This window comes from Anser anser, assembly GCF_964211835.1.
Source record: "Anser anser genome assembly, chromosome: 10".
Lineage (NCBI taxonomy): Eukaryota > Metazoa > Chordata > Aves > Anseriformes > Anatidae > Anser > Anser anser.
In genome coordinates, this window is record NC_139730.1 from 443,339 (window position 1) to 469,456 (window position 26,118).

General features: G+C 62.9%; 2 protein-coding genes across 10 annotated transcripts in view; one reads left to right on the forward strand and one right to left on the reverse strand.

Annotated features, from left to right (window-relative positions):
• The first annotated feature begins 799 nt into the window (after positions 1–799).
• IDH2 (isocitrate dehydrogenase (NADP(+)) 2) lies at positions 800–4,711 on the forward strand. The gene is made up of 11 exons (XM_083850328.1): positions 800–987; positions 1,694–1,785; positions 2,106–2,271; positions 2,474–2,634; positions 2,722–2,865; positions 3,018–3,154; positions 3,288–3,439; positions 3,537–3,649; positions 3,724–3,821; positions 3,955–4,047; positions 4,350–4,711. The coding sequence occupies exons 1-11, from the start codon at positions 873–875 to the stop codon at positions 4,435–4,437; spliced, it is 1,359 nt and encodes a 452-aa protein (XP_083706454.1). The 5' UTR covers positions 800–872; the 3' UTR covers positions 4,438–4,711.
• Positions 4,712–5,847: 1,136 nt separating this feature from the next.
• The window catches only part of ZNF710 (zinc finger protein 710), a 31,623-nt gene continuing 11,352 nt past the window's right edge, over positions 5,848–26,118 (reverse strand). For 4 of the 9 annotated variants that reach the window (XM_083850311.1, XM_083850314.1, XM_083850309.1 and 1 more), the window contains exons 2-5: positions 9,097–10,551; positions 7,975–8,286; positions 7,281–7,455; positions 5,848–7,061 (exon numbers count right to left, since the gene is read on the reverse strand). In XM_083850311.1, the coding sequence (XP_083706437.1) occupies positions 6,889–7,061; positions 7,281–7,455; positions 7,975–8,286; positions 9,097–10,524 (2,088 nt within the window). In that variant the 5' untranslated portion in view covers positions 10,525–10,551 and the 3' untranslated portion in view covers positions 5,848–6,888. Of the gene's footprint in view, positions 7,062–7,280; positions 7,456–7,974; positions 8,287–9,096; positions 10,552–12,245; positions 12,700–14,043; positions 18,307–26,118 lie in introns of those variants that run through there. The other 5 variants (XM_083850317.1, XM_083850315.1, XM_083850312.1 and 2 more) reach the window with 4 other exon arrangements.

Below are 26,118 nucleotides of genomic sequence, written 5' to 3' on the forward strand. Positions count from 1 at the left end.
TCGGGGCTGGTGGCTGTTGTTCTGCCTTCCTTCCCGGAGCGGGACCTGCCCGGCCCCCGCAGCTAAAAAAAGCCGCCGGCCTGGCCCGTGCAGAGGGACGGCAGCGCTCCGGGCCCCTGCACCCCTCCCGGCCCCCGTGCACGCTCTGGGGGTGCCCCGAGGCGCGTCTCCCCCCGGTGCCGGGGTCAGGCCAGGCGAGGCTGGTGGAGGTGGCGGCGGCTGCGTGTCCCGCTCGGCCCGTCCGCCCTGCGTCACGCGCTGGCACGCGCAGGGTCGCTCGCTTCTAGCTATGTAGGGAAAGCCGGAGCGCCGAGCCCCGGGCCGAGCCGGCAGCGGGGCCCCTGCTGGCCCGGCCGTGCGGGAGCCACGGCCCCTGCCCGCGGGGGGCACGGGCACCTCCGCCGCGCCCCTCCGAGCGCCGCCAGAAACGCACGGAGCCGAGGGGCTAGCTGTGTGCCGGGGGGGTGCCCCGGCCGAGGGGGGCCGTGCCAGCACCGCCCGCCAGCCCTTGCCCGGTGAAAGCCGATCCCCGCCCGCCGGTCACCTTGTGCTTTGGCACCGGTTGCGCCTGGCGTGGGGGGAACAGCCCCCCCCCCCCCAGCGCCCCCTCCCGTCCCCACGGTGCCTCCCCGGGGGGTTCCTCTCTGCGCACCCCTACAGGGCCGTCGGGTGGGTGCGGGGGGGCCGCGGGCTGGGGGGCGGCGGTGGCTCGCCCCGACCCCCGCCGGACCCCGCACGGGCCCCTCCGGGCCCGGCCGGGGGGGGGGCCGGGCGCAGGCGCTCTCGCACCTCCCCGGGGCGGGGCGAGCCGCGTCCCCGCTCCGCCGGCCCCGCTCCGCCGCCCCGCCGCGTCCGCCCCGTCGCGCCCCGCCATGGCCGCCCGCTACCTCCGAGCCGTCCCGGCGCTGAGCCGCGCCGCCGGCCTGCCCCGCTGCCCCCCCGCCGCCGCCGCCGCCGCGCTGGGACCCTCGGGGCCGCGGCGACACTGTGAGTGCGCGTGACCTTGGCCCGGGGGGCGCCCGGGGGGGGCGCGCGTGGGGGGCGCGGCGGTGTCCTTGGGGGCGGAGAGGGCGGCCGGGACGGGGGGCGCCGCGCGGGGGGCTCGGTGCGGGGGGCTCGGCGCGGGGGCACGGCTCGGCTCGGCTCCGGGGACGCGGCGCGGTTTGGCACGGCTCGAGGCGGGCTGGCTCGGCACGGCACGGCTCGGCTCGGCCCCGGCGCCGTGCGCAGCCGGCCCCACCCCCAGCACGGTTCGACCCGCGCCCCTGCGGCCCGGATTTCAGGGGGGGAGCTGGGGGGGATTGAGCCCGGAACTGCGGCCGGCCCCGGGGGATTGCACGGGGCCAGCCCCGGTCCCACGCGGGGTTTTGCACCCCCGGTTGCACCCGGGTCCCGCCCTGAGTGGGGTTTGCACCCGGATCCTGTCCGGCCCCGGTCCCACGCGGGGTTTTGCAGCCTAGCAGCCTGACCCCCACCCTGGTGCGGTTTGTGCTCCGGCCCGTGGCCACCCCCGTGGAAGCTTGCAGCGGGGCTGGGCCTGGGCCCAGGCGGGGTTTTGCACCCGAATTCGCACCCGGGTCCAGCCCCAAGAGGGGTTTGCACCTGGGCTGTGTCCGGTCCCACGCGGGGCTCTGTGCCCCGACCTGCACCCGGGGCCGGGCGTGCGCCCCTGAGCCGTGCCCCCGCTGCCCAGATGCCGACAAGCGGATCAAGGTGGCCAACCCGGTGGTGGAGATGGACGGAGACGAGATGACGCGGATCATCTGGGCCTTCATCAAGGAGAAGGTAGCGGGGTCCCGGCGGGGGGGCGCGGGGCCGGGCCCCTCCCTGCTGTACGGGAAACGGGCGGGCGCTGCACGCGCGGAGCTGGCGGGTGCTGTGCAGGGAACAGGTGGTCCCTGCCCTCTGCCCTCCGTCTGTCTGGGTGTCTGTCTGTCTGCAGGAAGCAGCTGGTGCAACCCGTGTGCCTTCCGGCGGGTGGGGAGGGCCCCGGGGAGGGGGCCCAGTCAGGGCAGGGGGCTGGGGCTGGCCACACCGCAGTGCCTGCTGCTGCTCCCGGGCACCCCTGTGCCTCCCCCGGCTCTGACACACTGCTGCCCCCCCAGCTGATCCTGCCCAACGTGGACGTCCAGCTGAAGTATTTCGACCTGGGCCTGCCGCACCGGGACAAGACGGACGACCAGGTCACCATCGACTCGGCGCTGGCCACCCAGAAGTACAGCGTGGCCGTCAAGTGTGCCACCATCACTCCGGACGAAGCCAGGGTGGAAGGTGGGCAGGGGGCAAGGGAATGGGGCTGAGCGCCTGCTGTGAGGGGGGGGCAGCAGCACGGCGGGGAGCTGAGCCCCCCGGGTCGCCAGCTCCTGCCTCCGTCCGGCTGGCGGTGGGGTCTGGCAGAACCCGTGGCGCTGGGGGGCTGTGCGCTGTGCCGGGCTGTGCCTCGTGTCCCACCCCTCACCTCTTTGCGTCCCAGAGTTCAAGCTGAAGAAGATGTGGAAGAGCCCCAACGGGACCATCCGGAACATCCTGGGCGGGACGGTGTTCCGGGAGCCCATCATCTGCAAGAACATCCCCCGCCTGGTGCCCGGCTGGACCAAGCCCATCACCATCGGCAGGCATGCCCACGGCGACCAGGTGAGCCCGCGGGGTGGCCAGCGCAGCGCCCAGGGGTGCCGGCCGTCCCCCCCTGCCCTGCAGTGACACCCCGTGCCGCCCCTGCAGTACAAAGCCACCGACTTCGTGGTGAACAAGTCCGGGACGTTCAAGATGGTCTTCACGCCGAAGGACGGCAGTGGGGTGAAGGAGTGGGAGGTGTACAACTTCCCCGGCGGCGGCGTGGGCATGGGCATGTATAACACAGACGAGGTACTGGCGGGGGGCATTGGGGTCCCGTGGGCTGGCACGGCCCTGCTGTGGGTTCATGGCCAGGCCGGCGGGGCGGGGGTCCCGCAGCGCTGCGGGGCAGCCGAGGAGCCCGGGTCCCTGCTGACCGCAGCGTCTGCACCCGTTCGTTGCAGTCCATCTCGGGCTTCGCTCACAGCTGCTTCCAGTACGCCATCCAGAAGAAGTGGCCTCTCTACATGAGCACAAAGAACACCATCCTCAAAGCCTACGACGGGCGCTTCAAAGACCTCTTCCAGGAGATCTTCGATAAGTACGGACCTGGCCGGGCTGCTGGGGCTGGTCTGCGTGGAGCTGGGGGGGGCTCCGGGGGCTGGGGTGGGGGCCCCGTGCCCTGCAGCACTCACGCCCACTGCAGCACTGCTGACAGCTGCTCTGGCTCCCAGGCACTACAAGACGGAGTTCGACAAGCTGAAGATCTGGTACGAGCACCGGCTTATCGACGACATGGTGGCCCAGGTGCTAAAGTCCACCGGCGGTTTTGTCTGGGCGTGCAAGAACTATGACGGGGACGTCCAGTCGGATATCCTGGCCCAAGGTAGCACCGGGGCTGCTGGGGGGGGGGGCGGTGGGAGGGGGTGGCTGGGGGGGCGCTGCCACCCGCCCGGGGCCGCCCTGACCCCGTCCCGCCGCAGGCTTCGGCTCCCTGGGGCTGATGACCTCCGTCCTGGTGTGTCCGGACGGGAAGACCATCGAGGCAGAGGCGGCCCACGGCACCGTCACGCGCCACTACCGGGAGCACCAGAAGGTGGGTGTGCGGCCCCCGCCGCCCCGGGGCGAGCTGTCCCAGCCCGGCCGCTGACGGGGGCTCTCTGCGTGCAGGGACGACCCACCAGCACCAACCCCATCGCCAGCATCTTCGCCTGGACGCGTGGGCTGGAGCACAGGGGCAAGTTGGACAGTAATCCAGAGCTGATCAAGTGAGCGGGGTGGGGTGGTTTGGGGGTGCTCCCAGGGTGGCCCCGTCCCCTCTGAGCCCGGCTGGTGCCAGACACTGCGGGACACGGGGACCCACGCTGTGCCGTGGCTGCCGGTGACCCCGCTGCCCCCCAGGTTTGCTCAGACGCTGGAGAAGGTCTGCGTTGAGACCGTGGAGAGTGGGACGATGACGAAGGATCTGGCCGGCTGCATTCACGGGCTTGCCAAGTAAGTGTGGCTTACGGGGCGGAGGGGTGTACAGGGAGCGTGTGCCACGAAGGCAAGCTCGCCCTCTGGGGCGGCCACAGGACGGGCACTGGGGGCTGGACGGCCTCTGGGGACAGCGGGCATCTATTTACGGCTCGCCCTGGTCGGGCGGTGGCTGTGGCTGGGCAGGGAGCCACGTCCCGCTGCGGGGGCTCTGCTTCCCAAGCGCGGCCAGCTGGCGCTGCTCGCTGCGTGGGCAGGGACGGGCAGGGCCCTCGCCCCGCGGGACCCCCCCAGCCCTTCCCTGCACCCTTCTCTCCCAGCGTGAAGCTGAACGAGCACTTTGTGAACACCACCGACTTCCTGGACGCCATCAAGAACAACTTGGACAAGGCCCTGGGCAAGAAGTAGAAGAGGCTCCCCCGGGCGGGGGTCCGCGTGTGCTGCCCAGCCTTTACCTCATTTTTAACAGGATAGCGAGCCAGCGCCGCCTCTAGCTCACTGACACGGCTCAGGAACATTTGAATAATTTTTATAAGCAGTTTTCCTACGAGTGTTTTTAAAGCCTTTCTAGCAGGGGTTTGTAGGAAGGGGGTGTGTGGGGGGGCTGCCCTTCACCGTACTGTAATTTCTGTAACCTCTGACCTCATGGTGCCAAACAGCTATTAAACACGTCACCGGCCCAGGGCGCGCGTGGTGGTGGCACGGCTCGCGGGGGGGCACGGGCACGCCGGGGGCTCGCCGCCCGGCCACGTCCTCCCTGCCCGGGCGCAGGAGGCAGCCAGCAGCTAAAGAATATTCATTTATTTAGAATTATTGCTAAACAACTCTTCAAACCAAAGAGATCAACAAAAATAAACACAGTAGGGCTTTGCACAAGGGGCAGGTGAACCACTCTGCGGACACAAGGCGGGCGCGCCAGGGCTGTGCGGAGCGGCACCGGCACGGCCCGGGCAGTGCAGCCCCCGTGCGGCCCCGCCGCCCCCTCCGGCACGGCTGGGGGTGCTCCTGGGGGTGCTCCTCGCACCGCTCCCGCTGGCACCAGCGCTTTTTGGTACCGGGACAGAGGTAGCTTGTGGGGGATGCGCTGCGCTGTCCGGGAGCAAGGGGCGGGCGTGGGGAGGGGGCTGCGCCGTGGGGGGCTCTGGGCTGGGGGGAGGCTGCTGCCACCTCCACCCTGCGCCACATCTGGCGGGGGCTGCGGCTGGGGGGTGATGCTGGGGCTGGGGCACAGGGCTGGGTGGTGGCACCAGGTTGCTGGAGACAGGCGGATGGCAGCGCCTCTGCGCTAGTGCAGCAGGAGGAACACACACCTCCCCCCCCCAGCCACAGGGAAAGCCGCTGGCCCCCGCACCGGTAAGCGTGGCCATGGGGAGGTTGCGATCGCTGCGTGCCCCGGGGCTGCTGCAGCCTCCCTGGGCTGGCTGGAGCCCTGCCACGCACTGGGGAGCGAGCTGTTCCCTGCCTGCTCCCTCCCCGGGCAGCAGGGTCCCCGTCCCCATCCCAGCCGCTGCCACCTCTGCCTCCGTCACGCCTTGGGCTCGGTTCCCCCCTCACAGCACCTGGGCGCCAGACAGGCAAACCAGCATCCCGGGGCTGTGCTCCCAGAGCAAAAACCTTCCTGAGCCCTGGTCTGGAGAAGCTCACAGGGGCGAGGAGCGCCAGCAGTGTGTACAGCAGCTTCGGTGCGTTAGTGCAGGCCGGCACGGCGGCTCCCGCGGGCAGCAGGACCCCCTCTGGGTGCTCTGCCCTCCCCGCAGCCCTGTGCCCCACCGCCGCCTGCGCTGCTCGCAGCTTCACAGATCACACACGTTACACAGGTTTACAAAGAACATTGGTTGAAGGAAACTGAACTCAGTGAAAAGATAAATCCAACCACGCGGCACATCTGAAAAAAATAAATTACTTTCAAAATACCATCATTTGCTCAAGTTGAACAGGGTCTGCCTTCCTTTAAATACATCGCTCACTAAAGCTGCTCTATACTCAGAGCTGCTGCTTCCACTGAGCTTTGCAATTAGTTTGTAAGAAAATATTCTGTTTTGTATGTGCCCTGTGGCCTCTCTTGGCTTGCCACAGCTTTGCCTGTACCAGCTCGCAGCTGATGCCAGAGCAACCAGAACTGCTCTCGCCCGCCGAGGAGACGGGGACTGAGCGGGAGCTGCGGCACAGCCTCCTTCCTGCTTGGCCTCCTGCAGGCAGAGGGGCTCCTGCGCTGCTGGCCGCGCGGTGGGGGTGCTGGGCTGGCGGTGCAGCTGGCCTGCAGCCCAGCCGAGCGGGGAGGACCCAGGAGGTAGAATCACAAATAATGCTCGTCGTCTTCTGGGATGTGCCCTCCCCTGCCCGCAGCTTGGAGTACGCTGGATGCTGGGCTACAGGCAAGGGGAAGGCTGGGGCGAGGTCCTGGCTTCCCACCCAGCAGCGGGGCAGGTGGGAGGGCAGGAGGTCGGGCAGGACGGCGCTGGGCAGGGGAGCTGTGTGCCGCTCGGGTGCTCCTTCTCTGGGGCGGCTGGGGGAGACGGGGCCCCGAGCAGGAACAGCCCCCGTTGGTGGCAAAAGCTTGCCCAGGCTTCTGCAGCTCTCAAAGCGCGCTGGAGCCTCGCTGGCTTGGCATACCTGCTCCGAGTGCCCGAGGCAGGCAGCGAGCGCTGCCCCGCGCCGCCTCCAGCCTCCACCCAGCACAGCTCGCAGGACATCCCCGTCTCCTCCTTCGCCCGCCCGGCTGCAGCCTGCCCCTCTCCAGCGGGTTTGCCTGGGCGCCGAGCCCGCGGGCAGCAGCAGCTCCTCTTACCACGCAAGGTCCACGCAGGCCGGCGGCCGCCCTCCTCCAGCCTGCTGCGGGCCGGCCGCCCTCCCGCTTGGCTACAACATGTTGTAGTACGCCATCTCCTTCATGGCCTGCTCCGTCAGTGCACTCTCGTCCGGGGGGTTGCCGACCCCTCCGTAGCCGTAAGAGTTCTCCTCCTCGAAGTCTTCCATCTCCTGCTGGCCGTCCAGCTCGGCGTGCTCAGCCCCGGCCAGGTCCATCATGGGGTCTAGGGGACAGCACCCACACGGTGTCAGCCCTGCCCCGTGGTGCTGGTGCTCCACGCGCGGCCCTGCGGCACCCTCCCCACCGCAGCACCCAACGGGCGCCCACCAGAGGTGCTGTGGCACAGCCCAGCTCCCGCAGCAAGCCGAGGGACACCACAGTGCCTGGCTGCGGTGGGCAGGGCCAGCCACCGGCCACAGCCTCCAGCACCGCCTGCACCTACCTTGGCTGTCCAGGCTGATGTCCATCACCCCGTGCTTGACCTTCATGTGCCGGCTCAGGTTGCCTTTCAGGTTGAACTTGCTGGAGCAATAGGGACACTTGAAGGGCTTGCTCCCAGCGTGCAGGTGCATGTGGCCCAGCAGGTTGTACATGCGGTTAAAGGACTTCCCGCAAACCTACAACAAGGTGCCCGGGGTTAGCGAGGGCTCTCCTGCTGCCCCCCGGCCCCCAGCAAGGGCTGAGCAGCAGGCACTTGCCCTTGCCGGGCAGCACTGCCTCGGGGACGTGGGCTTCGCAGACCTGACCTTGCTCCCAGGTCCCCGACTGACTCCACGGATGTCCAAGACTAACGGGGCTGCCCTCCCCCCCCCACCTTTCATGGGAGGCCTCGAGGACGATCTGCTGGTATTTCTGTGAAACCCTGCACGTCTAGCACCGCTTAGAGCCAGGCAGGAATTGACCTCCTCCGGCAGCTGTGCCCACGCCCTCGTCCGGAGCCGCTGCCTGCCGCCGCAGCTCGAGCAGAGGCAGCGCAGGACGAGCTGTTTGCCCGTGCGAACAGAGGGAGGCATCACAAAACTGCATTCGTTAGGCTGAGGGCTCAGCCCAGTCCCCGCTGGCACCTCTCCAGGAGCAGAGAGCAGCGCGCCAGGGCCCGCGCCGTCCCCGGGCGGATGTCGCCCCCCCCGCAGTACCTTGCATTTGAATGGCTTCACCGGTGAGTGCACAATCATGTGGGTCTTGAGCGTCTGCTTCTGCACAAACGTCTTGAAGCAGATGTGGCACTGGTACGGACGGACGCTGGTGTGTATGAGCATGTGGCGCTTCATGTTGGCCTGCAGGGTGAACTCCCGCCCGCACACCTCGCACTTGAACTCCTTCACGCCCTGGAGGGGTTGCAGCACGGGGTGAGCGCGGGGCGAGGCGGCGCGGGCAGGGCTCTGCTGCGGCAGCTCCGGCTGCACACTGCCGGCCGGGGCGCACGGGGGGAACCAGAGCAGAGCCTCCTGAGGCACAGGGACGGGAGCTGCGCTTCAGTGACTGCTGGCTGGAGCCAGCTGCGATGGGAGATTTTCCCTAGCCAGCCCTCCTGCACCTTCCCAAAGTGTTTCCCGCCTCCTTCTCCCTGCCTGTTCTGCGAGCAGCGCTGGTGCTGCCGGGAGCCTGGGGCCGTCCCCTCCCGCTGCCTGGGAGCCCAGCTCTGCCGTGCAGCGGGCGGCCCGCACCCCTCTTCGCCCCACACAGCACCTCTTGGCCACGCTGGGAAAGCATTCGCGGCACTCGGAAAACCCGGCACTAAGTGCCGCTGGGGCGACGCCGAGAGCAGCTCGGCCAAGGGGCAGAAAGGAGCCACTGGGAGAGCACGGCCCTGCTGCAGCCCACGCTGCGGTGCAGCACCTCGGAGAGCCCTGCCCGAGCCCCCAGCATGCGGGAGGTGGGCTGCGGGGAGCTGGGCACAAGGAGACCCAGCTGCCAGGCCCGGCTCTGCCCTCTGGCTGACCCGGCAATCGCTCCCCCTTGAAAGAGCCCCTGCGAAAGAGCAGAGCCCTCAGTCAGACCCGCTGTGGGCTCAGCACACTGGCCAGCATCCAGCACAGCCCCCCTGCAGCAGGTTTGAAAGCCCCATTCCCTGGGGATGGGAACCCCCCGGACACCCTGCCTACACGACTGCAATTTCTCTCCTATTTAAGGAGCTGTAGTGAATGCTAACCGTCCCACCAGCACCCACCCCCGGGGCCAACGCCTCTCCCCGGGGCACAGCAAAAGCAGCAGCCCTGGGGCGCTCGATGCGCCGCACGCCCGGCCCCGGCACCTACCTTGTGGGTGAGCGAGTGCTGCTTGAGGTGGTGGATCTGGCTGAACTCCATGCCGCACTCGGTGCAGACGAAGGGCCGGACGTTCTGGTGCTTCAGCATGTGGTTCTGCAGCTGGCTGCGGTAGTGGAAGGACTTGCTGCACTCCAGGCACTGGTAGAGCGTGGGGCCCTGGTGCGTGGCGAGGTGCCGCTTCAGCTGGGTGAGCGTGGAGAAGTCCAGCCCGCACTCCACGCAGACGTGGCAGCGGCCACTCTCGTGCTTCACCTCGTGCGCCTTCAGCTCGCTGGGGTAGGCGAAGCCCCTCCCGCAGAAGCGGCAGCTGTAGGGCTTGATGTCGGTGTGCAGCAGCATGTGCCGCTTCAGGTGGCTGGTCTGCGTGAACGCCTTGCTGCACACCTCGCACTTGTGCGGCCGCGTGCCCTGGTGGGTCAGCAGGTGGGTCTGCAGGTGGCTGGGCTGCTTGAAGAGCTTGTTGCAGTGCGGGCAGGAGTGGGGCTTGATGCCGTTGTGGCCCAGGATGTGGGTCACCAGGTTGTACTTGGAGGTGTAGGACTTCTCGCACATGCGGCACTGCCAGCGCTTCTGGCGGTCCCCCGCCTCCACCAGGTAGGAGTCGTCGATCTGCACGTTGATGTCCAGCCGGTCCAGCTGCGCCTTCTTGTTGCGCTCGCTGTTGGCGCCCGCCGCGTCTGCCTCGAGCTCCCCGGGCTCCTGCCACGCGAAGCCCTGCTCGTTCTTCACCTGCTCGGGGGACGCAGGCGCCTCTGCCTCACCCGGGGACGGGGCGCCCGCCTCGAAGGCGCGCTCGGTCTGCGGGGTGCCTGCGGTGCTGCCCTCCGCCGTGCCCGCCGGGTCGGGCTCGCTGTGGCGCGGCTCGTAGCTCTCCGAGGACTGGCGCGTGTGCCGGCGCAGGTGCCGCAGGCGGCGGGGCTTCCTGCTGAAGGAGCTGAGGTCGATCATCTTCACGGCGCTGCTCTGCACCGTCTTCTCCTGGCTGGGGTCCGGGAAGGTGGGCGGGAGCTTGTGCTGCAGCTCGCCTTTGTCTTCCCCGGGGACGGACACTTCGTACACCACCTCTTCCTCCACCTCGGCCTTCTCGCGCTTGACCTTGGGCACCAGCCTCACGGGAGGCCGCTTCCTCCTCCGGGCATGCTTCTCCAAGGAGGACTCCGCCTCCAGGGCTTCCTCCTCCTGCCCGTCCCCCGGTGCCTGCCCGTCGCCCTCCAGCCGGTACTCGCCCTCCGGCTCCTCGGGCTCCACTCCCGTTGTCTCCGGCAGTTCTCCTCCCAGCCCCGGGAAGAAGCCGGCGGGGCTGACGGTGGCCCCAAGCAGCTCATTCTCGGACACCAAGCCCAGCACCGCCGCCTGTGCCAGGGAGAGCACCACCACGGCGTCCGTCTGGGTCCCACACTCGGTGAAGCGATCCATTTCTCACCGCTGCCTATGCTGTCATGGCTGGGGAAGGAGAGGGACGGACGTTAGTTAGCCTTCCTCGTGGCTCCCTCCCACCCTGCGCGGCCCGACAGCCACGCTGCTCTGGAAAAGGCTCGTTTCAGCACGGACAGACCTGTTTGCTGATCACCGTTCCCAGCAACCCCCCCAGACCGAACACGGGCATTTCCAGAGCTGGTCCCCGGGCTCCGTGCGCCCTGGGACGTGTGGGACTGCGCAGCTCCGGGGGTCCCACCTGCAACACCTGCAGCAGGGGCCGGGGGACCAGGCTGCAGCAGGGAAGCGCAGCCCAGGACCCACTGTTGGCCCTGCTGGCTAGGTCACAAACCCCGTGGTTTGAGGTCTTGGCTCCCTGTGCCCCCCAGAGCAGAATTTCGCATGGACAGGCTCCTGTGCCATTCAGGGACAGGCCAGGAAAGCCAAAGGTGCCCCTCTTTCCTGGGTTCTTTGCAGGAAAGATGCGGCAGCGAAGGGCATGGGGAGACAGGGCCCCAATCCTCCTCCCTGGGAACATTTCGAGCTGACAACTGCCAGGCCCACGAGCCCGAGTGAAATGCACGGCAGAGGCTCCAGGTCGGCGTGGGGCTGGTGCTTGTGGTGCACTCGCCTGGCACAGGCTGCCCCAGCTCTGCCATGCCCCCACCACCCCAAGAAGCTTCCATCCTCCTTTCGTTGCCATTCGAGCACCTCCTCGCCCCTTTTCTTTCATTTCTATTAATGCCTTTCCCCAGCAGTTCTGTCCCAGCAGTAAGCACGCCAGGTTCCAGCAGCTTTCCCTCAGATTTTATGTGTTTCCATTTTCCCTGCCTTCCTCCCCCCTGCAGTAGCACCGGGCCTATCGAGCCTGCTTACAGGGCAGATTTATGAGATCACTTACAGAGCGAGGGCTACAGAGTTGGTTAAAATCATGGCAGAAAACATGGATCTCCAGGGCTTTGGTGTGAATGCACCTGGGTCCAGAGAACCGTCCCCTCTGCCCTCTGGGAGGGCCTGCAACAGGATCCTGCGGGATTCTAGCGCTATTAATAATTCCATCTATTTCCAGGAAGAAAGTCAAATAATCGCTTACAAATGGCACAAAGCATTGCTCACTTACACGGGGAGGAGTGTACCGCGGTGGGACCTGCTGGTGGAACAGCCTGCTCGGGTTTGTTGGCAACACAAGCCCTTCCGAGCAAGTCGTTCTGAGAGAAATAACGCACGGCCACAAGGCAAGGGACAAACGGTGCAGTCGAGGCTGCAGGCAGCAGCCTGTCCTCTGCACGAGGCGCGCAACCACAGGGCAGGGTCAGCACGCAAAGGAGCGGTTTCAAGTCTCCTGCTTGCTCCACCGGACCATTCTGGTGACGAGCGAGGGGAAGGAAAGGCAGACGGTGGCGCTCGCACTGGTGCCACACACGGCGCTGGCCAGTTCGGGACACGCAGGCTGAAAAGGTGACGTAGCCACCAACCGGGGGGCTGCGGGGCCACGCGAGCCCCCATCCACGCAGCGCTGCCACCGCGGGGGCCCGGCCCCAGAGCCTGCGGGGTGCAGCCCTGGTCCCACACGGACAAACCCGCGGCCCCACGCAGCCCCATGCCCGGCGGGTCCCAGGGGGCCCGCAGCAGCGGGGCGCGTTCGCACCTCCACCGCGCGAGCCAGGGCTGAGTCACCCCGCAGGGGGAAGAGAGCCTCTCGGGGAGCCCCCGCTCCTTACCGTGCGCACTTCCCGGTGAAAACCAGGAGAAACCTGCACCCAGCAGCGGGCAGCACCTGCTCGTCCTCAGGATTTAAGGAGGCAGCCAGGCAGGGGTTTCAGGCTGCCACGAACCACCCGCGGGGCTGGGACAGCAAAGCACCGGGGAGCGGCGGCAGGGGAGGAGCGCGGGGCATCGCCTGCGGGACGCTCAGACCCCAGAGCTCAGCCCGCTGCGCCCCGGGTCGGTCGGCAATGCCGGCTGGGAGAAGCAGCGGCTGGAAAGCAGCTAAGGGAGGATCTCAGACAAAGCAAAAGAGAAAGTGGGAGAGAGAAGTGGGAGAGACACTTAAAGAGGCAGGCAGGTCTGGGAACAGGAGCAGCCCGCCAGCGGGCGGGGAAAGCAGAAGTGCCAGCTGCCGAACGCGCTTAGCTTGGGGGCATCCTGGGCGCTCTGGTTTGTGAGGACTGAAACAAGCCTGAGAGGTGCCCGCGCGCACGCAGCCCACTCAAGTCCTGCTCCCCGTGCCAGGCCTTGGAGAGAGCTGGGCATGGCCACGCTGCCGCTGCAGCTCCGGCGTCCCCAGCAGAGCCGGGGGGAGCCGTGCATTGCCCCCGGGCTGGGCTTCCCTGTGGGCACGGCCCAGAGCGGCCCCCCTGGAGCAGCCCCCCCGGAGCAGCCCTTGGTGCCTGGTACGGCCGGGCAGGGCAGCGCTGGGGGAGCTGCCCCCGAGAGAAGCAGAGGAGGCCGCAGCTTCCTCCTGCAGTGAAGAATGTCCTTCTAAAATATAATTGTTTCTGCAGCTACAACAAAGAGGAATCCTACAGGGGAGGTAAAACAGGAATAAACTCTAAACCAGATTATGTCGCAGTCCCAGGAGCACCTGCAAGACTTGAAAGCGGCAATTGTGGGCTAACTAACCGCTCTCCTTCCCGGAACGGAGAAGCCCCACTTCATCAGGTTATCATCCTCGCTGCGGCAGCCGGCACGGCCGCTGTCCCGGCCGGCTGGTTGGGGCGCAGGGCCGGGCACCAGCTGCCTGCTCCATGTGTCCCCCCATGTCTGCACTGCGCCCACAGCACACATCCTCCTGAGGAGGGAGAAGTGACGGGGGAGGCAAAACAACCGGCTGGAGAGCAGGAAGAGGAAGCCCGGGGGAGAGATGAGGCCTCGCTGGGCCCAACCACGGCCACGGCCTCGCCGTGTGCTCGGCACGGGTGCTGCTGGGCCCGGGGATGGGAGCAGGCACCCCTCGGCCAGTGCCCACGGCGTGGGTGTGGGAGCCCCCCCGCAGCATTGAGCAGGACAGGCTGGTGCTGCTCGGGAAGCAGACACCGCGGCCCTGTCCAGAACCCCCCCGGCACCCCCAGGACTCCCCTGTGGGCACGCGGGAGCTCTGCTGGGAGCTCGACCCCTTCCCTGTCCTCCGTCTGCCTGCAGTGCCCCCAGCACCGGCCGGGCTTCTCCAGCCCCCGGAGCCCCCCGACCCCCCAGACAGCGTGGGGGGAGCGCGGGGAGCTGGCTGTGCTGCTGAGCAGGGGGTGGGGTGGGGGGAAATCGCAGCAGAAACCTCCTGCGCTCCCCTCAGCGCCAGCCTGCAGTGCAGCTCTGGAGGATGCGCAGCGCGGATGAGCCTCCACTCTCCAGCGTGGGTGGAGTTTTTGTAGACGTGCAGTGGTCTCCAAACCCTTCATCACCCCGCCGCTCCCGTCTCCCACGCGCACGCTCCCTCCGCCGAGCTCAGCTGGATGCTTCGCTTACAGCGAGCGCCTCCGTGGGGTGCACGGCTACCGGAGAAAGCAGCACAACAGAACTCACCCCTGCAAAAACGTCCCCTGCCATTTTTGCGAGGACGGGAGGGACTCTCACTTCCGCGCTCCCTGCTCCAATTCCCCTGATCACGACCGTGCTCACCAGCCCCCTGCCGAGCCGCGGCCGAGCGGGGCCAGAGGGCTGGCCGGAGGGCGCCGCGGCAGGAAGCACGAAGCCGCGGCTTGGAATGACAGCGGTTTCCCGGAAGGAACATGGGCGCAGTGCTGCCGGCTTCAAGACCTGCTAATGTAATTCCTGCTCCAAGTAAGGAAGCTAAAAACAAGAGGCAGCTCCCTGGGGCCCTGGTCCGGGCAGGAAAGCCAGGGTCCCTTCCCTCAGTGCTGGCAAGAGGAGCCAGGGAGACCGGAAAGCAGGAAAAGCTGTTCTGATTTGTTTTTCCATTTTGTTTTTTTCCTCATTTTGGGGCCCAGTGCAGCAATTTCTATTTCCCACATGGACTGGACGTCTCTTCCAGTCCACTTAGGATCCTGCTTTCTCCAGGGGGCAATTTCTCTGTAGCCATTTATCATTCAGGACAATGAATGCCCACACATCTCTGGCTGTGTTCTGCAGCCTTGCTGTGGTCACGCCGCCCGGCTCAGGGCAGGAACCGGGGGTTCCCGGTGCCCCGGCAGTGCCGGCGTGCAGGCACCGTGCCGGCGTGGCACAGGGCCGGGACAGCGCCGGGCGCCAGGACGGCTCTGCCTCCGAGTACAGCACCACGAGGCACAGAGGCTGAGCGGCTGACGCACACGCACGCGCTCCTGAGACCAGCACTCACGTGTTTGAAAAGCAAAACCAAAACCAAAACAATAACAAAACAACAACCCTAAGACAGAGGCCTTTAGAAGAAAGTAAATTATAGATTCCTATCTGCAGCGCTCCGAGGAAGGGGACGAGCGCTGCTCCTCTGGGGTTCCAGGGCAAAAACAAAAGCTGTGTAGTACGCAAGCCAGCCTTTGCACTTTTCTCTGTCAAACGTTCAAGCCCTTGTGCATACGACAGTGAGCTTTGCTATTCAAAAGAGAGCAAGGCCGCAACAGTTAGCAGAGCTGCCGAAGCAGCTGCACAAACACACCGCGCCGAGAGGGAAGTGGGGAATCAGACAAATGCTTTTGTTTCACTTCCTTGCTCTCACTTCCCTGTTCAGCCTTCTCGAAGGCCTTGCAGAGCAGGCTGGAAATGCTGTTTCCCGGCATACTGGCAAGCAAGGCTGGGCCAGGCATTCCCAGCTCCTCCCAGAGATGCTCGGACGCTCCCCGTGGGTGCAGCCGGACCCTCTCCTCCCCGGGGAGCCGCTGCCGGCCCTGGCCCCAGGGCCCCGTCCCGCAGCGCACTGCTCGGCCCCCGCCGCACAGCTGCACTGAAGGCGGCAGGGGAAGGAAAATCAGCAGAAATAGGTTGTCCCTGCCAGCTGCGACGGCACAGCAGCAGCTGGGCTGCTGCCGAGCCCCAGCTGGGCACGCAGGAGCCGCTTGCGGCCGGGGAGACGTGCAGGCGGCAGGGCAGGGCAGGGGACGGTGCTTGCCTTGCGGTGCCGGCACAAGTCCCAGCGCTGACCCAGTGCCACGGCACCAGGCTGGTGCAGGGCGATTTAACTCCACCAGTCGGTGCAAAAGGTGAGCCTCGCACCGGGCCCCACGCCTCGGTGCCACCCCTAACGGGTGGGTAGGAGCTCGGCAGCAGGACCAGCTCGTCCCCTGCCCGCGGGGGCTGCCTGTGCCGGGGGGGTGCAGGCCCTCCGGACAGGCGCTGTGCAACGCGTTACCACCCGCTACCTCTGCACGTCTCCACGCTGACTTCCCTAACCCCGTTCCTGATGATTGCTTCTTGAGTTCAGCTCATCCGTCTGTCCCACTTCCCCCAGATCAGAAAAACAGGAAATGGATTAAATGTGCCTGAATATTGATCCCAGTAGCAACACGAGAGCAACTTCTCCGCAGCCCCGGCTCCAGTCTCCAAATCCCTCCCGCGGAGGTACCGGCAGGCCCGGCCCTCGCCCAGCTGCAGCAGTTCCTGCCCGCGTGCTGAGCTGGGAACCAAATGCTCGCCTGGGCTTGCATCAAAGCCCCGAGTTAGGGTTTACGTGCTCTCCAGCTCATTTGCTGATTGAGACACTCGCCTGCCTGTACTTTTCCCACACCCGAAGTTACACAAATGCACTTGTGAAGTCTCCTCTGAAAACCACAAGTGTTGGTGTTCCCCTGTTCCCTCTCGTCCGTGCCTCCACCGACGGTCATGCTTCTTCTTTCCCATGGCGGATTGGGGAAGGACGCACCTGGGGCCGGCAGCAGTTCCTACTCCTGTTCTTCTGGGTTTTGTGAAATTTTCTTTCAGCGCTCTCTTCCCTCTCCTGGGAGGCTTTGTCTGGGTGTGATCTGTTCTCCTCCAGTATCAGCACGGGCTGGAGGAATCCAGCTGCCCCCTGCATTTCGCTGCTCCTCTCGCCCCAGCCCCTGCCCATCCTCCTCAGAGCCTTGCCATTTCTTACTGACTGCCTGCTCCTCAGGTGATTAAAACTGTTTTTTAGAGAGCTGCCACTTCCTTGTGTCATCTAACTTCTATTTACCCCAGTTCCTTTGTGTTTAACCACTCAAGCACCTAGCTCTTACCTGCAGACCCTTACACCTGATGGTTCCCCTCCCGCAGCGCTTTGCACCACGGCCCCTTCCTTGCCTCTGGTACACTTCTTGCTGGATTCCAGCTCTTCCAGGAGCTGCACCAGACTGAGTCATTTGTTGCTGAACGCTTTTCTTTTGCTTTCCTTTCTCTGCTCTAACCTGCTTGGTTTCCCCCGGCCTCTCCTGAGCTGTTCCAGCGCCTTGGGCAGTCCCGCGCAGCTCCGGCACCAGGGCTTGGCGGCAGCTCAGGGGCTCCGAAACGCCCCGCGATCCTGCGTGGAGCAGCCCTGGGCAGCCCGTGTAAACCCCACCGGCACACGCACGCGGTCTGCCCCTGGCCTCCCCAACACAACAAGGGGAGCAGGGGGAGCAGAGGCTCCGTGGTTGACCTCGTGGCCCCTGGGCAGCCGAGGAGCCCCAGGCCCTCCCCGTTCCCCCTCCTGCTAAGCGCAGGCACCGGAGCGGGCCGGTCCCAGCAGCAGCACATCTCCTGCAGCTCGCCCGCCTGCCCGTGCCCAGCGCGAGGGCACCTCGCGGGCCTGTCCCCTCCTGGAAGGGACCCCCCGGCACTGCTGGGGCTGCCCGCGGCCGAAACCCCATCCCCTGTGCGTGCCGGGGCGTCAGGGCTCTGTGCAATCGTTAACGGCAAATGGCTAATTGGCAGATCTTGAGTATCTGTGAGAATAGCTCCGAGTTTATTTTCTTTGTCTTGTAAAAGAAGCTTTCAGTCAAGTTTGATAAAGGAAAAATCAGTCTTTCATCTTTTCTTTTTTTCTGTGTGTGGTTTTCCCATAAAGCTGCTTAAAGCACCCACAAAAATTTTAAGCTGAAAAACATATTTTTTCCCTGAAAATCACAACGAACGACTGAAATGATTCATAAAACTGACCCAGAACACTTGTTCTGTACCAGGCCTGGGGATTTATGAGGTCACCTTGGTTTCAGCCGCATGCTGAGCGAGGGCTGAGCGACAAAAGAATGACTGGGGTCTCCTATTCTCTGCCCAGCCCACAAAAGCGTTCCCATGCAGGATAATCAATCTAACACCGCGGCAAGGCGAAGTTGCTTCCATGCTTAAATCCTGGTGTAAATCAAAGCCAAAACGTCCACCTCGTTTCTAAAGCTTCCGTGACCATCCCGGACGGAACCAGAGAAGGTGTACGTGGGGCTTGCCGTTTGCACGGAGCAAAGTGGCAGGGCGGGGGCAGCTCCCGAACACGGAGCCCGGCGCACAGAGGACGAGCTGCTCGACACGGGGCCGGGCGGCTCCAGGCCCCCCCGGGGCTGAGCTCCCCACCGCCCGCACCCGGCCCCGCAGCCCGGTCTGCGGGAGCACGGAGGCAAACCCTGCAGTGCTGTGCCCCAGAGCCTCCCTCCTGTCTGCATCTGGGTCAGAACTAAAAATACCGCTCCTCTTCCCACGACTGACATCCAATGCAAATAAACCAGACTTTAATCTGAATAACGAGCCAAAGTTCTGAGCAACGGGAAGGAGGACGCGTTTTGCTGGATTGCTGCCTACCAAGTAAACTCGTCACTTTTAAAGAAATCAAAACGATTTCTAAAGTCATTCAATCAGTGTCTCCAAGTTAGGTATCACCGAACTCAGTTTTTTACGGAAAACTTCCATTAACCAGTTCTCTAGAAAAAGAGATAACACCCACTTACTGCGAGTTGATCAGAAAGCAGAACCGCTCCCTGCACGCAGACACACTTTCTGACGAGGACAGCCCGACGTGACAGCATGTGGAGCGTTCTGCGTGGAAGAATTATCCTCTTTGGGGGCTTTCATTTCAGAAACAAGGACACAACCTACCACTCGCACTATGACAAAGGCACCTTTTTTGGTAAGAGGAGGTGAAAAAAACAAGTTGGGGAAAAAGATGATTGTATGTCTGCGTGACAGACAGTGCGTCAGGAAGGAAGTGGATCTCTTTGCCAGATCACGTTAAAAACCACCGCTAATCGATCTTTTGGTAATTCTGCTGGTGATCCTTACCGCGATGGTTACACTCAAAGGTGAGAGTAAACATTAACGGGCTCGCAGCCACCCGATTACTGGCACACTCTGGCTGGAGGGGGAGAAGGAGGGTTTTTTAAATAACTGCACAGAACTGGGGAGGCGCGCACAGCCCAGAGCTGCCGGCTCTCGCCCCATGAGGCTGAGGAGCCAGGACCTGGTGCAGGGCCAGCACCGGGAGCTGGGGGCGCAGCGCCGGGGCAGCACTGGGAGCCGCGGCAGCAGCACTGGGAGCACTGGGAGCCGCGTCAGCTTGCCGTGGGGAGCAGGGCCACGACCCAGACCGCTCCCGCACCGCCCTGGCCAGCAGGGCAGGACCCCCGCCAGGCCCCCCCGCCCCCATCGCCGAGCCCCCCACCCCTGCGCCCCGCCCCCAGCACCCTCCATCCCCACTCCTCCATCGCTCCCTCATTCTTCCCGTTTCCCTGGCAACCCCTATCTGGGCGCTGTGGATCTGTCCTCTGCCTCCCTCTTATCTCTCTCCTTTTTCTTTCATCTATCTCCTAATCTCCCTCTGTATTCCAAACCTCTGTCCTTTGCTTGCTTGCTTTCTCTCGCGCTTTTCATCTCCTCCAATGTCTTCTTTATCTCTGGGTTACAATTATTTGAATCTCACTCAAAAAAAAAAAAAAAATCCACTCCATTAACCGCTGTGGCACCAGCCAGCCCCGGCTCCTCTGGCAGCCCGGCTGCGCTGCTCAGGACCCCTGCCCCTACCAGAGGCTCCTGGCCGGGTCCCCGAACGCACTCCCCGCCCGGTGGAAACAACCATGGAGGTGCCATGCTCGCAGGCAAGGCCCTTCCTCAAAACCCTTCAAACAAAGGGAAAGCAGAATTTCAATCTTGTGCTACAAGATGTTCAGGATTGGGCAATTAGAGCCAACTTGCAAACTGCCTGCAGGGTTCACTTGCCCATGTTTTGCTGCAGTGCTGCAGTTTGAAGAGCCCCCACTTTGCTTTATTTTCACTGCACACGCTTTCCACTCAGAACCTCTGCTTTGCTAGAGAAAAGCACGGCCGCTCGCACACCCTGCGGTTTTGCCCTGCTCTCTGCAGCAGGACCGCGCTGCCCGGCTGCTGTGCCCATCTCAAGCTCCATCCTCCAGCCCTCCTCCAACACAAAACGAGAGCTGGCCGCTCCGGTCCAACCTGTGCTCCTACACTAGATTGTTCCTCAACTTCTGCTTTATTTTAGAGCAACTGGGGAGACAATAATTAATGGGGAAAATGGTAGTGCACAGGGAGAGCTGGGATTTTCCTTGCTCTTTGCAGTTCACCTGCTTGATGAACTTCTGGCGTTTCGCTGCCCAGCAGAACAAGGTCTGGTCTCTTGCTTAGGAGACCGAAAGGACCCCACCATGACGCTCACCAGCCCCATCTCCACGGGGTTTGAGCGTGGCGCCTTTCCATGGCAAACACGGACCAGGCACGGCCCCTCGGCAGTGACCTGGCTCTGCCGCACAGCCCAGCTGTTCCCAAGGACTGCGTTTTGGCCGCCCAACGCTCCCCTTCCACACGAAGCTGAGGCGTTCTCCCCATCCCCACCCATACGTCTCTTCCCCCATCTGAACAGGCAGAACTCTCCTGGGATCCCAAGAGCTTATTGCCGTGCCATGCTTTAAACGGTTGCCGCTCACCCGCACAGCAGCACCGGCGACAGCAGCAGCAGTCAAATTGTACCGAGCTGCTGCCAGGAGCTGCAGAGGCGAGGGCAGTGCCAGTGGGGCAAGGGTGCAGCACCACTCCCTGTCCAGCCTGGCCTTGCTGCCCGCATGCGGGGCGGGGAGACGGCACGGAGAGACGGCACGGGGAGACGGCACGGGGAGACGGCACGGGGAGATGGCACGGGGAGATGGCACGGGGAGACGGCACGGGGAGACGGCATGGGGAGATGGCACGGGGAGATGGCACGGGGAGATGGCACAGCCATGCAGCCCGCAGTGCCCAGTGTCGCTGGGCGCTGGGTGCGTGCCGGTGCCGCGGCACCAGAGGGGTGCCTGCGACCCGACCACCAGCAGCACGCTGCACCGGGCTCTCTGCAGCAGGCTCCTGATGGAAATCACCCCGTTCTTTGGAAAACAGTTTTTGCTTTTAAGTGAAATAAACAGGGAAAGAGAGACTTTCAAGTTCCTCCTTGCTGTAACGACTTCTCTTCTACATACTCTTTCCTCTCTGAAAATAGAAGAGCTATTCAAAAAAGATGCGAAAAGAAAAAAGGAACTGAATAGAGGAAAGAGGAAAGAAAAAATGGAGCCCCAAGGGGGAGGAGAAAAACAGAATGAAAAGACAGCAAAAGTAAAGAAAAGGGATGAAAAATAAAGGAGGGGGAAGAGAGAGACAGACAGAGAAGCTTTGAAAAGAAAGAATGCTTCTAGCCTGAATACAGTGTGCATGAAAAAAAGAGCGCTTGAAAAGAAACAGCCACATGAAATGACCTCTCATTCACAGACTGTGCCAATCACGACGACAATGTAAATCCTTTCTTCTTTTTTTACATTCTCTCTCTTTCCAGTGGGGGCAGAGGGAAAAGGAAGAAAGGAGAGTTAATTCTCAGCACAGCAGAAAATAAATCTGGTCTTTTCTAACTCCCTGAAAGAAACGCTGAGCTACTTTTAAAAATACTTCTCCTAGTAATCACACATGCAGATATGTAAAAAACAGTAAATGAAATTCTGCGCACTGAGTTTCTGCAAGGAAGACTCTCACTCGTGCAGTCCCTGGTGAAAATAACAGCAAACAGAGAAGACAAATCTGCAAAACCAAACTCTTCCATGAAGGCAATCAGCATTACCGATCTGGGTCAAGAAGCAAAGGAACAAGAGGGGATGTTCTGGACAGGCAGAACCCAGGGGCCTGATCCTGAGCCCTGCTCTGTGGGGGCAGCCCTGCGGGGCTGGGGGGTGCACAGGGCTGGTGCTCCCCGCGTCCGCAGGAGCTGGGGAGCGGCCGTGGTGCCCGGCCAGCTGGGAGTGGAGTGCGCGGCAAGGGCTGGCGGCACCGGGCCAGGTGCAGACTGGTGCTGCGCGTCTGCCAGCACCAGCAGGTCCCGTTTTGGGTCCCCCTTTGGGTCCCACTTTGTTCGATGTCACCAGCAGTGGCGGGGGGCTCACAGACTGTTGGGTGCAGAGATGTTCCCAGACTGAAAAGCGTAGTACGGAGCGAGGCATTGTAAGCCAGGACAAAGGGAGAATAAAAACGCAGTGAGGAGACAATAATGGAAGTGGAGTCAGCAAGGAGAAAACTGCGGGCCTGCTGGAGCAGGACCTGCAGCACGGCCCCACAGCGAAGGCGAGAAGCCCAGCAGCAGCAGCGGCAGCAGCAGCAGCAGCAGCAGCATGCCCGCGTTATGGGGAGGGACGGCAGCCAGGCGGGGTGCAGCGGCGATGCCATAGGCAGCGCACGCCGAGCTCAGCTCTGGGGCAGCACGGAGCCGTCCCGCTGGCACCCACCAGGGTGCTGGGGCCCCGGGAGGGCACCCACTGACGGCAGGGACCTCAGTGAGGGGCGATGGAGCGCTGGGTTCAAGGAACTGACAGTCTGGCAAGTGGCTGTAAAAGGGAAAACCAGCCCAAATGTTATAATGTGGGATGTGTACCATGCAAAAAGTGCAGCGGGGGCCTGATGTGATATCACAGCCCCGCTGAGGAAGAGGACCGAACAAGACAACTGCAGCACGAAGACGTCACTCTCAAGACTGTTGCTGCCATTTTCCCTGCAAACAATTTTGGCCTTTGTATCCTGCGCGTGGAGCTTGCCCAGGCACGGACGGCGGTGCCGGGGCTGCCGGGGCTGGATCCAGCCGCTCCCCTCCCACCCCGGGCTGCATCCTGCACCCAGCCGAGCCCAGTGGGGACACAGGGGCTGCCCAGACCCGTTAGCAGCAGGGGAGAAGTTGTAAACAGGTAGTCAAGGGCCAGAAGGAAGGTGATAGCTACTGAACGCAGATGGTTTTGCTGACAACTCCAGTCTTTCCATACACCGAACAATGGCTGGCCAGGAAATATCCCCCCGAGCTGCAAGTACCAGGTATTTTTGCTCTTACTTCTGCTAAGGGAAGGAACCAGAGCCATCTGTGACCCCAGGACTGAAGAGGGACGAGAACTTCAGCACAGCATTCAATACAGCCATGTAAAACTTTCTTCTGCTTTTCAAACCACTGCTTTGGGTGTTCAGGACACTGCTTTGGGTGCTGGGGTCTGCCCAAGCCCCGAGGGGCCGGGACGTTCCTCTCAGTGGCTACAGAGCCACAGGCGGCCCTCGGCAGGAGCACGGCCGGCTGGTCCCTGTGGGGATGCCATGCCACCCGTCCCCAGGGATGCCACCCGTCCCCAGGGATGCCACCTGTCCCCAGGGATGCCACCCATCCCCAGGGATGCCACGCGTCCCCAGGGATGCCACGCGTCCCCAGGGATGCCACCCGTCCCCAGGGATGCCACCTGTCCCCAGGGATGCCAGCCCTGCCCAGATTGTGACTGGGAAGCCCCCAGCTGCCCGTGCTGACAACATGGACGGGCTCCATCCCAAGGGACCTCGTGTCTGTGTCTGGGACACGCAGCAGCAGGGAGGCGCAGCACAGCTGGGGCCTGCACGACATGTAAAGTATCTGGGGGGTTTCAATTTGAGGGTGCTAGTTAATACCAGCCTGGATGTTCCTTCACAAGTAGAACTTCTGAAATTCACTCTTGTTCAGAAAGGGAGCCCCCTCATTTTCTTGCATGGAGGCTCATCCAGAGCCTGCGCTACATCCCTGAGCAGGGGAATGGAGCTGCCCAGGTGAGAGGGAACAGCACCCCGTGCCTCCTCGGAGGCCGCAGAGGAGCAGTGGCCTCGTGGGGTCCCCGAGCACAGCACCAGCTGCCAGGGGTTCATCGCAGCAAGGCAGACAGATCCCGCGGCAGCCCTGGCTAGGCAAAGCGTGGCCACGACAGCAGTGGAAAGCAGGGCTTCCCAGCGCATTTTCTCGAAGAATTATCTCGAGCACACAAAATCTTCCCCTACAGAACTCACAGGTGCCACCAGTCATGTGGGCTGGAGATGTTAAATAACAAACACATCAAGTGTATTTTTCTGTAACCCATAGATAAAAGGAGGAGGGAAAATCACAGAGCTTTCTCGCAGCAAGCGTGCAGGAACACGAGAGCAGCTTGACTTCTTCCTATTCACACAAGGCGTCAGCCCTGTGGGAAAGTCCCGGTTCTGATTCCTCTAATAGCAACGTTGTTGGACATGTTGCACCATTTTAGGAGCAAAACTGATTGCTCAGCTGCAAATGCCACATTATTTTCAGATCCGCAAGGTGAAAAATGTTTCAGATCCTTTTCTGAGTAGGGGAGCAGTTTGGAAACGTGAGCGTTCAATGCTTGGAGAGCCCTTCGCAGGGACTGCCGGAGCGGTGAGCACGAGGCCCTGCTCCGCAGCTCCAAGGGACGCCCCAGACACGGAGCCCGCTCACCGACAGCAAACGGCGGGTGTTTTGTTAACCATGCCTTGCCCTGGCAAATACGGGATCTCACAGCCAACAGCGCTCTGCCTGCTGTTATCTCCGAGAGCACAACTGCACGGGCACTCTGGGTCCGAGCAGGGTGATCGCTCCTCCTAACTGCGTTTGTGTATGTTGGGGGTTCCAGTAAGGAATGTGGCTAATGCACTGTTTTGCTTTTATTTTATCAAAGTTCAGCAAACACATTCGCAAGCACCTGTGTGTGCACTCACATGGGCCTCTTTTTAAAAAATCCTCTCTAAGCCTCTGCCCAGGGCCAGAGATTGGGGTTTCTTTCTCGAATCTCTTAGCCCAGAGAAGCAGCACTGTGGGAGCACAAAGCAAGTGTGTTTCAAAATACTGAACTTTGTCATTAAAGGAAGAAGAAAACCTCCAGCATGGAGCCTAACCTAACACAGATAAAAAGTTCGAAACAGTGACAGGTAAAATTCAAGCCACTGAAGTCGAAGTGACTGATATGGAAAACACCTCTCCCAAGCTGGAAGGCATTGTTTCTGCCCTAATGAAGGATAATAAACGTATGGCAGACACAGATGGAGGATGCTTCAGAAAATAAAGGCTGTATATCTAATTTAAGACTATTTGAGAGTCTATGAGGGAATGAAGTTGGGGGATTTTTTTTTTTTAAGCTGAGCTACTTTTTCCTCTACTTCAGATACATCAGTGAGGAACCTTTCGGGTTATCTCTGCATAAAGACTCACTGGCATAAAGGGCTCCACATCTGACTTCTTTCACATTTCTGATGACTTCAGGGGAGCAGGAATTTAGATTCAGAAACACGACTCCTGCAATGTATTGGATTCTCAGATTTAAATATCCGACAGCGGAGGGGGAGAGCTGTCCTGAGCTGCATCTCTGCTCTGGTGGAGCTCTGCACGCACTCAGCTCCCCACGAGTGCCCCAGACACCCCCCGCTGCAGCCCCCCCGGTGCAGTGCCCCGGCCACCCGCCGATGCCAGACCCCAGCCCGTGCCCCGCCGCCCCTCCTGCACAGACACCGTCCCTGTGGCGCGTGGCCAGGCCTGGTTCTCCTGCTAGCGGCGCCCTTCTGCGGGGCTTTCGCTGCCGGCTCGGAAAGAAGCTCCCACGCGCTTTCAGGCACTATTGCCCTTGTGTTCCTCTGCGTGCTGACACGTTGCATGCTTACCAGCCCTCCTAGCTGCCGCGTTGGCTGAAATTTCACACCAGAGCTGCACATTTATCTACGCGTTTGCACGGATCCAGAGGCAGCGCTGCGCACGGCTCCCGTGCGGGTCCCCTCCTGCAGCACCCACGGCTGCGCGCTGCTCCTGCTGCACCGCGCCGGCACCGGGCCTGGCAGTGCCCAAGCCAGGGGGACGGGGTGCTGGGGGTGCTCGGCACGGCCTCAGGGTGCCACCAGGGCCACCCGCTGTGCTCGCACGAAGCTGTGTGCTCCATGCACTTAAAGGATGGAAGGCCCGGAAAAATCTGCCCACAGTGAAACGAATATTTAGGACAAGAGGGAATGGCCTCAGGTTGCACCAGGAGAGGTTCAGGTTGGAAATTAGGAGAAATTTCTTCTCAGAAAGAGCGGTCAGGCATTGGGACCGGTTGCCCAGGGAGGTGGTGGGGTCACCGTCCCTGGGGGTGTTCAAGGAAAGGTTGGACGTGGTGCCTGGGGACATGATAGTGGTGGTAGGGAGTGGCTGCACGAGATGAGCTTGGAGGCCTTTTCCAGCCTTAACGATTCCGGGGCCACTTGCGCCCCACAGCACCCACACCGAGGGGCTGGTGGTGCCCCTGGCAGCTCCCCGTTGCCCCCCGCCCGGCCCCACACTGCCCAAAGCAGAGGGAGCTGAGCTGGGAGCGGGTGGCAGCGCCAGCCCCGCACCGCACAGGCAGAGCTCGCTGGCTAACGGCATGGAAAATGCAGCGGATAAGCTGCTGGCCGTGCTGGGGGGAGGCTGGAAATGTTTGT